General features: G+C 37.4%; 1 protein-coding gene across 1 annotated transcript in view; it reads left to right on the plus strand.

Annotated features, from left to right (window-relative positions):
• epg5 (ectopic P-granules autophagy protein 5 homolog (C. elegans)) overlaps window positions 1-12,018 on the plus strand; it is a 127,041-nt gene that overhangs the window by 73,670 nt on the left and 41,353 nt on the right. Inside the window, exons 29-34 of the mRNA XM_073064336.1 lie at window positions 1,021-1,177; window positions 2,657-2,851; window positions 5,725-5,938; window positions 7,146-7,282; window positions 8,616-8,823; window positions 11,261-11,336. Of these exons, the coding sequence (XP_072920437.1) occupies window positions 1,021-1,177; window positions 2,657-2,851; window positions 5,725-5,938; window positions 7,146-7,282; window positions 8,616-8,823; window positions 11,261-11,336 (987 nt within the window). The remainder of the gene's footprint in view (window positions 1-1,020; window positions 1,178-2,656; window positions 2,852-5,724; window positions 5,939-7,145; window positions 7,283-8,615; window positions 8,824-11,260; window positions 11,337-12,018) is intronic.

Raw genomic sequence — 12,018 nt, forward strand, 5'->3', positions numbered from 1 at the left:
AGTTTTAGACATTCTTGGTATTGGGAAAAGTTTTTTATTATCCACATTGTCTAGTCCCCTCATAATTTTATATATCTCTATCAATTCCACCCCAATTTCTTACATTGCAAGAAAACAAACGCACCTTTCCAGTCTTCCCTCATTACTGAAAATTTCCATCCCAGGGAACGACCTGGTAGAGCTTCTCTGCACTCTAGCACGCACACATCCTTCCTATTGTGTGTCCACCTCCCACTTAGCAGGATTAAATTGTTTACTATTACTCTACACAATTTACTGTTCTGTACCCTACTTGCTACTAATAAAACACCAATTTTTGTATTAGTTGCACAAATAAATGCAAAAATTAGCTTGCTGGTTTCAGTGAGGAATTAGAAAGGATAATAGAATGCTGGCTTTTTTGCAAGAGGTATAGAGTATAAAACAGGAAAGTTTTAAAGCAATAAATGAGATGCTATAGATTCCAGCGTCTACACTCTCTTTTCTCTCGAGTTTTGGTGCTAGACAGACTGTATCTGGAGCTCTGCACAAATTCTATCCTTGCTGTTACCATTATAAATTCCATTGAATTTTGCAGTGTATATTGCTGAATAATGCCAGAATAGAAATTGCTCTGCCATTGATGATTTATTCAGTTTCATGGTCAAATATAATTAAGCGATGTGACTGAAAGTTCTGCAGTTTATATCTGAAAATTGAAACTTCTGAAGAAACATAGAATCATAAAAATCTCTGTAAGCAAGGAACCCATTTGTCTTCAAGCACATATCAGTACCAGCTCTTCAAATTTTAGCTCAATTTCTACCATTCTTTCTCTGTGACCCATTCTTACCTTTAATCTTTTTCTTATTTCATTTTTCAGATGATGTTCATGAAAGTATCTCCCTTTGTTAACAATTAACCAATCACTAGAAACAGCATTCAGCATTTTTTAAGTTTTCATCATCAGTTCCATTATATGGATTTTAATAAATATCTATTGCTTTGGAGTGTCATTATTTTACTTGTCATTATTTCCAGGGCCTTGGTGAATGCCTTCAAGCTCCATCATACAGAAAGTTATCAGAAAGTGGGGATTGCCTTGTTCTATGAGATTGTCTCTTTTATCTGTGATGAAACTCAGCGGCACCCACCAACAAGACAGTTCTTTACATCATGCATTGAAATCCTTGGGCAGGTGTGATGATACTTTCTTTAGATATTACATGTATCAAAAACAAGAAAATATGAAATGTAACTATGTTTGGATATCAATTTGGTGTTCTTTGAAAGTCAATAAAAACACTGCAGAGGCAGAAAATCTGAAATATAAACAGAAAATGCTGGAAATCTCAACAGGTCAAGCAGCATCAGTCAATGTATCACATCTTGGACACTTTCTCAGTTCTGATAAAGCCCTAGGCTTAAAATGTCAATTATTTATTTTTCCACAGATGTTGCTTGGACTGATGAGTTTTTCTAGCATTTTCTGTTTAATATTCTGTTCGCTTTCTCTGTCTTCACATTGTAGTTCAAAGAATTCTTATAGACTGGCTTGGTTGATTTATTTCATTTTCAGCACCCTTTTATACCCTTCTTTGCCACTTGGCTGACTTTACACGCATATTTTTCTTCTGATACCCTTTTTACATAAATGTCCAAAAGCGTCTTGAAGACACAGTTCTCAGCTAATGCTAAAAAGCTAACTTCCTTGAGTACATAAAACTCCCAACATCAATAGTTCAGTTATTGATATGCTAATTTGTATTATCCATCTAGTCTCAAGCTTCCTTGAACTAAGCAGCTTAGCTTGTCTGTTTTGAAGCCAAATAACCTGATTTCTTATACTGCATCTCTCTGAGCAGTTAGCTTTGTGATATGAGCCAGCAAGTCTGAGCTATAAACAGCATTTATTTACAAAGCTATCTTTCTAACTTCAAGCTGATTCCTGCTGTCCATTTACATTTTAAGAACTGAAGACTGACTGCTGTTTACAACCAGAAACTAAACAAAGAAATAATAGTTGCAAGCTTACTTACAACTGTCTGATCTTACAAGTGGCAGCTGCTGTGTTTAGAAAGCGGGCTTTGCAAAGCATGAGCAAAACACAGGCCAAGGAAGTGAATATCCATCATAGTTAAAATTAGTGAATTCATGACCGTTTGTAGGTTAATGTTGAATACTGTACATGTTACTGGAATTTCCATTTTTTTTTAAATTGAATAATAGAAAATTGAACTCTGAACTCCAGCTGTTGGCTGTGCTGTAAGAATATCATCAAAGTTAGTATGACACTTTGACAGCTCAGGGTGTCAGAGTTCAGAGCTCAATCCTGGATTCCTTTGTAAGTAGTCTGTACCTTCTCCCCGTGGAATGCATGGGCTTTCCTCAGGTCCTCCCATTTTTTCCCACAGTCCAAAGTAGGTCATTGTAAATTGCCCCACGATATGGTTGCCATTAAATTTGGGTTTGCTGGGTGGTACCACTGGAAGGGCTGGAAGGCCCTATTCCATGCCCTATTTATTCTCTAAATAAATAAAAAAATAAATAAAATTTAAAAAACCTTTTAATTATTATAATGCAATTTTCTCCAGTACATCAAAGCAATAAAATATCAGACTTTTGAACAGTTAAAAATTAACTCTAATATTGAATATTTTCTCTATCCATGATTTAGGTTTTTCTTGGCTGTGCTAAAACAGAAAGCAAAACTATATTGGAAAAAGTTCTAGGGAATAGAAGACTCTGCAATCTTTTGTCACCATACTTCACACCAAATATCTCGCCAGATGAATTTGTCAATCTTTACAGCAAAGTTGTCAAGTTCCTCCACACTGATAATGGTGATGTCATCTTTATGTTACTAACAAAGGTATTTATCTTCTGTTTTTGCTACAATAAAGTTATTAATATTAATAATCCATCTATAACCTGGCTTGTCATTGAATCTAAATTTGTATTGAGTTTAAGAAATTCAAATTCAGTTACTATCTTCCTGCTTTCAGAATTTATTTTTTCTGTCATCACCAAATTTCATTTTTTATGATATAGAACTCAATGTTATATTTAGTGTTGGGAGAACACACACAGACCAGTCCTCAATGAGGAGTTAGTGGTAGAAAGAGTGAGCAGCTTCAAATTCCTGGACATCAGCATCTCAGAGGATCTCTCCTGGGCCCAACACGTTGATGCAATCATGAAGAAGGCCATGCTTCATCAGGAGTTTGAGAAGAGTTGTTATGTTACAAAAGTCGCTAGCAAATTTCTACAGATGTGCCATGGAGAGCATTCTGACTGGTTGCATCACAGCCTGGTATGGAGCCCCCACTGCACGGGATCACAAGAAGTTGCAGAAGGTTGTAGACTCAGCCAGGTCTATCACAGGCACATGCTCATCATAATCAAGGACATCTTCAAGAGATGGTGCCTCAGGGAGGCAACATCTGTTATTAAAGACCTTCACCATCTGGGGCACTTCTGCACTTTACTCCTGTTGGGGAGGGTAGTTGGGAGCCAGAAGCCCCATACCTAGCATTTTAAGGACATCTTCTACCCTTCCACCATATGCTACAAAGCCACAAATTATGCAACTTATTTCCGATGGTAGTAAACCTGATTCTGATTCATATATATCCACATGAGTGCTTTGGGCATGAAAGAGCTGCAGTGCTCTTTCATAGCCACTGCCCAGGATCGAAAAAAACTGCAGAAAATTGTAAACTCAGCCAGCTCCATCATGGGAACTAACCTCCCCAATATCCAGGACACCATCAAAAGGCAATGCCTCAAAAAGGTGGCAGACATCATTAAAGATTTCCATCACCCAGCACATGCCCTCATCTCATTTCTATCAAAGAGGACGTACAAGAGGCTGAAGATACAAGCTCAACATTTCAGGAACAGCTTCTTCCCCTCTACCATCAGATTTCTGAATAGACAATTAACCCATGAACACTACCTCTTTTTTAATCTCTTTTTGCTCTGCTTATTTAATTTAATTTCCTTTTTTCATATATACTTACTGTAAGTTATAGTTTTTAGTATTATGTATTGCTATGTACTGCTGCCACAAAACAACAAATATCGGGACATGGAGAATGCTCGTGATTTTAAACCTGATTTTGATTCTGATTCAAACATAGAAATCAGAGGAAAGATGAATGCTGTCAATGTAACTGCAATAGGTAGCTGAGGTACTCCTTGTTGATGATACATACTGCAAAGATGGATGGATTTCATTTGAACAATTAGAGCAAAAGCGGTTGAAACAGGAGGAAGTTTCTCCTGCCCCTTGAACCTACACCACCATTCTATGTTCATCAAATGAAAATTCAAAAAAATTTGCATAAGCTGAAAATCTGAAATAAAAACTGAAAATGCTGGAAACAATTCAGGAAGTGAAGCAGAAGATATTAAAAGAGAAACAGTTAATTTTTCAGCAGTTGGAAATTGTCTCAGACAGTAAACTTGTTTCTCTCTCCACAGATGCTGCCCAACGTTCCTCATGATTAGAAATCTAGCATTTCAGTCTTAAATAAAGAGACTCTGTCTTCGGATCTTCCAACTCAGTATCAGTCTAAACTGAGCATTTTTTTCTGAGACTATACACTATAGTTCTGGATTCTCCCATGAGGGAAGAAATACAGTTCCTTTACCCTATCTATCCCTGTAATAATGGTATATCTTTCCATAAGATTGCCTCCTATTCTTCTTACCTCCAATGAGAGTTCAAATATGTATAACTATTTCTACCATACCTGCAATCATTCTACTGATCCTCCTGTAAACCACCTGAATGCATTAATATATTTTCTTACAAAGAGCCTAAGATTGTTCATGGTACTCAAGATGTGGTTTTGTTTGTGCTATTTTACTTTTGTAAGAAGATATGTATATGCCCAACCCCCATCAAATCAAGGCCAACATTATAGTATCTTTCCTCAATGCCTATGAACTTAATGTGCTAGCTTTTTACATAAGAGCTCCCAAATTCCTTCATGTGGTAGTTTTCTATGTTAAAATAACATTTTGTTCTTTTGCCAGTTGCAATTTGTTTTGAGTGCCACTTTCTTCAGCCCTCTACTTTTCCCACCTATCACCTTCCCAGCTTCTCACTTCATTCCCCCTCCCCCACCGCCCTAACTTCCCCCTCACCTGGCTTTACCTATCGCCTTCTAGCTTGTACTACTTCCTCCCCCCTTCTTATTTTGTCGTCTTTCCCCTTTCTTTCTAGTCCTGATAGAATCTCAGCCCAAAACGTAACTCCTTATTCCTTTCCATTGATGCTGCCTGACCTGTTGAGTTCTTCTAGCATTTTGTGTGTATTACTCGGGATTTCCAGCATTTGCAGAACTTCTTATGTTTACAACTTGTTTTTGCTTTCTTTGATGGGAGAAGTAATTGTTCTCGCCTGGTCTATGTTGCAAAATCCCAAATTTCTATCCCTCTGATTAAACATCTGCAGTCCTTTTCATGCTGCTACTAACACAAAGATGTTGTAAAGGAAGTTATTGGATTTTGACCCTCAAGAATGAAGGTTGTATACAAATCATTATTTCTAAACATGAAGAGTTTGGAAGGGTTGATTTTTCCCATGATGTGCAATGCTAACTGTGTACCTAATTCATGTTTTGCCCATAAATATTGACTGGAATGGTTGTCATAACTTGTGGGTTATGACAGTAAAGAACAAGGAATCTACAAGATTGTTCCAGATGAATGGTGCTTTTAATTTTTATTTTACAGTTTGATATTTTGTTGTGGTTGAATTCCACTAAGCCAGCTATATCTGAACGGACGCAGTTATTAGGATTCATCCATTTAGGCCTGACAATGTGTGGACTTCAACCAGAGGAAGAAATTCAAATGGCTTTTAATGTTCTGTGTAAACACTGGATGTACATTTTGCACTATCAATTCCCGGATCATTACAGTGACTTCCTCAGACTTCTGATGCAAAGTAAGATGTTTGATATACATTGAAATTGTAATCAATGTTTTAATGTGCAATTTGAATGATTGATGTTTGCTTATCCTGTTTACTACTTAAACATAAGATATATGTATCGACTGAATTATTTGTACACCAAGTTTTTGATGCCCAGATGAGCTGGATATTGTTGCACTAGGTCCACCTCAGTGAACCATTGCATGAAAGTTTTTTCTAGGCCTTATAAACAAGGTTAGATGCAGAGGACTGAGTTCACTTGAAAACAAGTAAAAAAAAAGTAAAGATAATTAAAATCTTAAATGAAAGGAAAAATAATGAAATAATGAAAATGACTCTGCCCTATGCTGTCCTATTCTCAGGCGTGGAACTTCCACTGAGCCTGTACTAATTCTGACTGATGGTGTGCCTGAGAGACCATTGCTATGGCCTCGCTATTGGTGCCCCCAAATCTAATGCTGGAGCACAAATCTACACTCGACCACTAATTCTGTTTTATATACAGGGTTTGTGTTTAAGGCTGGAACTTCAGTTCAGATGTCTGAATGCTGATAGTTGCTATTGCAGGCATCATCCAGAGCCATTGAGATCCAACCCATTGTTCCAGAAGATTATAGAATATTGTACATATATTACTGATTTTTCTTAAATATTTTTGTTCTGATGGTTATCCATAGTATTGTATTGCCTGAGTCCTGTCAAAGTTTTAAATAGTCACGAACATGCTACATTCATAAGCTATATCCTGACTGTTTCTTTTCTCTCCTCCGTCAGATTTCTGAAGGAAACTTCTGTAACAAACATCCAATTACACAGAACAGTTTCTCTTTTTTGGACCAATTTCTTTCAAGATGACTATAAACATATAATAAAGTTAACATCTGGTATTAGTGAAAACTAATTAGAGATGAAATTTGAGGTTGTAGTTTCAATTTGGTCTTCTAGCCCACATTTGTTTCTTTTTGCATCAGTGATAGCATGTGATGGATGTAAAAAGGGTAATTAAAGTGTAATAATGGTAAGCTAAAATTTTTCAAAAATTGGAAATATTGATAATTTATGTTATTTTGGCTTCTCCCTCTACAGAGGCTACTTGCCCTGTTGAGTATTTTCAGCAATCTTTTTTTTAGATTTTCATCATCTAATTTTTTTTATATTTATAAATTGGAAGAGATCTTGCAAAAAAAATTATATGTTTACTCTTGTTTTTTTGAATAAGGTTCTTCAGAACAAAAATTGAATCCAGATTGTTGGAAGAATACTTTGAAAACCTTAAGTTGTACCTCTGAGGTTGAACGCGAACCCAGAATAATGAGATCTGTAGATAGTCAAAAGATCACTCTGTCATTTCAGCAGGTAATGCATGATCTGCCAATTCTAGCACAGGAAATATTTGTGTCTAATCAATTGTTTCTGGGGTTTCTGTATTAAATTCTATGGAAAATCCTGGCAATTCTGGACAATGTTTCTCACCCTCAGCACGCCACCTCAGCTGAACAGAGGAGGTCTTTCAGTAATAGACTAGGACAACTGTGCTGCTCCTAAGAGCACTATATGAGGTCAATCTTACGCTCGGCCATTAGGCTATTTAATGAGTCAATCTATAGCCAGGGAAGTGATGATCCCCTCCTGTTAGACTGTTTGAGGTAACTTGTTTTTTATTTTTTCTTACTTTTCTTCTAATATTTGTATATCTGTGCACTTGTAATGCTACTGTGGCACTGGAATTTCCTTTGGGATCAATAAAATATCTCTCTACGTTTTGTTCCAAAATCAACATATTCTCTCCCATTTACCTTGCACATTTTTCCATTTGAATTTCTTAGCTAAATATATTGTCTTTAGCTCTTGAGTTTTTAGCTTTTTTTCATCTGTCAACCAAGCCCTAACTACTTTCTTATTTCTTTTTCCTTTGCCCCACTTGTACTGCATGCATACAATAAAATGTGGTCAAGATACAAGGCCGTCAGTACGAATGTTCTGTTGTGCAAGGAGGAGAAAGCATGACAAAAAATGTTACTCTTCACTCCATTTTCTCCCACTTTTAAAGGGTCGAGCACCTGGTGAAGTGAATCTAGGAATTTTTTGAAATGGGCAAGAGACAGTCTTGAGGGTAGACTTCAAGTTTAGTATATTTAGGTATGAGTGGGGTAAGAATGTGATCACTGGTGGGGGGTGGGAATTAGGGCCATAGAGAGTCTTGTTTTAAAAAAAATAGACCAGTCTATAGGAAATATAAATGGTGAAAACAAAATCAATGTCTGCAATTCTTTATTACATGAAAATTAATGAGAGAAAATAACAAACCTGTGAGTTTGTGAGTCTCCAGTACATAATCAGGGATGGGAAAATAGTTTGCCATGGATCAATTTCCACACAATTTTACATGTACTCCCAAGCAGTAGTATTAGTACGCATGTACAGATTTGAACATAGACTGAATCATCTGGATGTGGGGCTGAAGTATGGAATAAGAGTCTGAAAGTAACTTGAAGAAATGCAAAAATTGGTGAGAAATGAGGGGTTTGCCTACCAAAATTGATTGTAGCATATTAAGTGTGAGAAAGGAATCTCAAATCCAGGCTCATATTTATGAAGTTGTCTTCTCACTCCCACACCCTATTTAAAAATGTTGATAAGAATGCACAATATGATCATAAAATGGTTTGAATTTTGTTTCAACTAATAGGTACAGGAGACAATACAGTGGCTCTCTGATTTCTTGCACAAATTGCGCCTTTCAAAAACAGACTTAAGAAGCTTTGGTCTATTTTCAAAGTGGACTCCATATATGAATGAAGTGAAGAAATTCTGGATGTTCCTTGCTACGTCTTTTATTGATTCTGAGGTCTCCAAGTTGACCCAAGAACCTGCAGCCAGTAACAAAAATGCAGCAGGTATTATTTAAAGAAAATATTATCAAGTACAGATTTATAAATCCTACATTGCTTGATCACATTAGATGAAGAAATGTAACAATTCAACTAGAAGATTTCATCAATATCATTCCTGTTGAATCTTTATGTTTAATTTCCCTGACTCTTAATTTGAACAAATTCAAAGCAAACTCTCACTAATGGATCACAAACAAGAGAAAATCTGCGGATGCTGGAAATCCAAGCAACACACACAAAATGTTGGAGGAACTTAGCAAGCCAGGCAGCATCTAGGAAAAGAGTACAATTGATGTTTAAGACCAAAACCCTTCGGCAGGACTTACAAATGGATGGCCTGATAACTGCATTTGCATGTTAATTTTGAAGTGTAATCATTTAACATTTTCCCAAATACATGATGTTTTAATGCAGGCTTTCTATTCTGTTGTTTCAGTATTGTAGTACTAGTTACATTTGAAGCAATCTCCAACTAGGACTAACGTAACACATCACATTCGCTACCAATAATATATGCTCTGAGCTGTAATAGTGTTGCGCTAACCATCATAGTGGTCTAGTGTATTGCATGCAGCTATTACAGCAAAGGGCTTGGAGTTCAGATTTCAATCCCGCCATCTTCTGTAAGGAGTCTCTGTGTGTCCTCACTGTGGAATGTGTGAATTTCCCCCAGGTCCGCAGGTTTCTTCCCACCGGTGTAGGTTAATTTTTTATTGTAAATCGTGCCGTGATTGAGTTAAGGGTTAAATCGGAGTTGTCAGGGGTTGCTGGGCAGCATGGCTCAAAGGGCCAGAAGAGTCTATTCTGTGCGGTATCTCCAAGTAAATTTATTTATTTTTGTGTTTAATCTCTTGTAACATTCAGTCTAATTCTTCACTGGCTGCTCTGTGAGCCATTATGCATTCATCACACACAATGAGTATACAGTCTTTTAGAATTTTTTTTCCTTTACTGCCTCTCAATGTCAAATTTAAAGGGACTTTAAAAGCCAAATACGCACTTTTCTCCCCACAAAAGTGTTAGCAATGCCTGATGATTTTCATGCACAGGACAATCACATTTTGTCTTTAAACTTTAGCCAAAAGTAGCTTAATGAAGAAAGTTTTCCAGTTCCACCAGAAACATCCAAAATGACAGGCATTAATGACGTTAACTGAGTCCTGCCAAATGGTTTCGGCCTGAAACGTCGACTGTACTTTTTCCCATAGGTGCTGCCAGGTCTGCTGAGTTTTCCCAGCATTTTGTGTGTGTTGCTCAGATTTCCAGCATCTTTAGATTTTCTCTTGTTTGAGACATTAATGTCCAATGTTTCATTAGTTGTTATACACAGCCTCTGTAATAGTATCTTAGGCATTTCTTTGATATCTCACTAAACTGATATCTGTTCTGGGACCTCTACTTTTTGTGATTTTTATTAATGACCTGGATGTGGGGGTAGAAGGGTGGGTTGGCAAGTTTGCAGATGACACGAAGGTTGGTGGTGTTGTAGATAGTGTAGAGGATTGTCAAAGATTGCAGAGAGACGTTGATAGGATGCAGAAGTGGGCTGAGAAGTGGCAGATGGAGTTCAACCCGGAGAAGTGTGAGGTGGTACACTTTGGAAGGACAAACTCCTAGGCAGAGTACAAAGTAAATGGCAGGATACTTGGTAGTGTGGAGGAGCAGAGGGATCTGGGGGTACATATCCACAGATCCCTGAAAGTTGCCTCACGAGTAGATAGGGTAGTTAAGAAAGCTTATGGGGTGTTACTTTGTAAGTCGAAGGATTGAGTTTGTAATGATGCAGCTCTATAAAACTTTAGTTAGGCCACACTTGGAGTACTGTGTCCAGTTCTGGTCGCCTCACTATAGGAAGGATGTGGAAGCATTGGAAAGGAGATTTACAGAGGAGATTTACCAGGATGCTGCCTGGTTTAGAGAGTATGGATTATGATCAGAGATTAAGGGAGCTAGGGCTTTACTCTTTGGAGAGGAGGAGGATAAGAGGAGACATGATAGAGGTGTACAAGATATTAAGAGGAATAGACAGAGTGGACAGCCAGCGTCTCTTCCCCAGAGCACCACTGCTCAGTACAAGAGGACATGGCTTTAAGTTAAGGGGAGGGAAGTTCAAGGAGGATATTAGAGGAAGTTTTTTCACTCAGAGAGTGGTTGGTGCGTGGAACGCACTGCCTGAGTCAGTGGTGGAGGCAGATACACTAGTAAGGTTTAAGAGACTACTAGACAGGTATATGGAGGAATTTAAGGTGGGGGGTTAAATGGGAGGCAGGGTTTGAGAGTCAACACAACATTGTGGGCCAAAGGGCCTGTAATGCACTGTACTATTCTATGTTCTATGTTCTAAACATGGTCTTTATGTGCAAGACAAAAGCACATTCTATTTTATTGTATATCTTTAGTTTTTTCAATTTTTTTTTAATGATTTGACATTTCATTGTAGGTTTGAAGTTGGTTTATGCAGAATTGCTGGAACTTTTCAAACCTTGGCTAATCGTACTAAATACAGAAAAAGGAAGGTAACTACTTTGTGCTTAATTATAAAATACAAGACTGAACAAAAGTTTGAATTTGCACTGCATTTTGCAAGATCCTAAATATGTGTACACACACATGGAGCTGCTAAACAAAATAAAAGCCCCTGGCATTACTGGAAAGATAACAGTATGGATAGAAAATTAGCTGACTGGCAGGAGACTGACAGGGGCTTTTTCTTGTTGTCTACTAGTGGTGTTCTGCAGGGTTTGGTGTAGGGACAAAGTTTTTCACATTATATGTTAATGATTTGGATACTGGAATTGATGGCTTTGAGGTCAAGCTTGTGGATAGTGCAAAAATAAGTGAAAGGGCAGGTAGTGTTGAGAAAACAGGGAGTCTGAGAAGAACTTGGACAAATTAGGATAATGGACAAAAAAGTTGCAGACAGAATACAGTGTAGGGAAGTGTGTGTTATGCACGTTGGCAGTAGGGATAAAAGCATAGACTATTTTCTAAACGGGAGAAGATTCAGTAATGAGAGGTGCAAAGGGACTTGGGAATTGAGTAGGTGGTAAGGAAGGTAAATGTAATGTTAGCGTTCATTTTGAGAGGACTAGAATATAAAAGCAAGGGTGTAAAGCTGAGGCTTAAAAAGCATTGGTCAGTCCTCAATTGGTGTGTTGTGAGCAGTTTTGGGCCATTAAGAAAAAATGTTCTGTCATT

This window comes from Hemitrygon akajei, chromosome 13, assembly GCF_048418815.1.
Source record: "Hemitrygon akajei chromosome 13, sHemAka1.3, whole genome shotgun sequence".
Classification (NCBI taxonomy): domain Eukaryota; kingdom Metazoa; phylum Chordata; class Chondrichthyes; order Myliobatiformes; family Dasyatidae; genus Hemitrygon; species Hemitrygon akajei.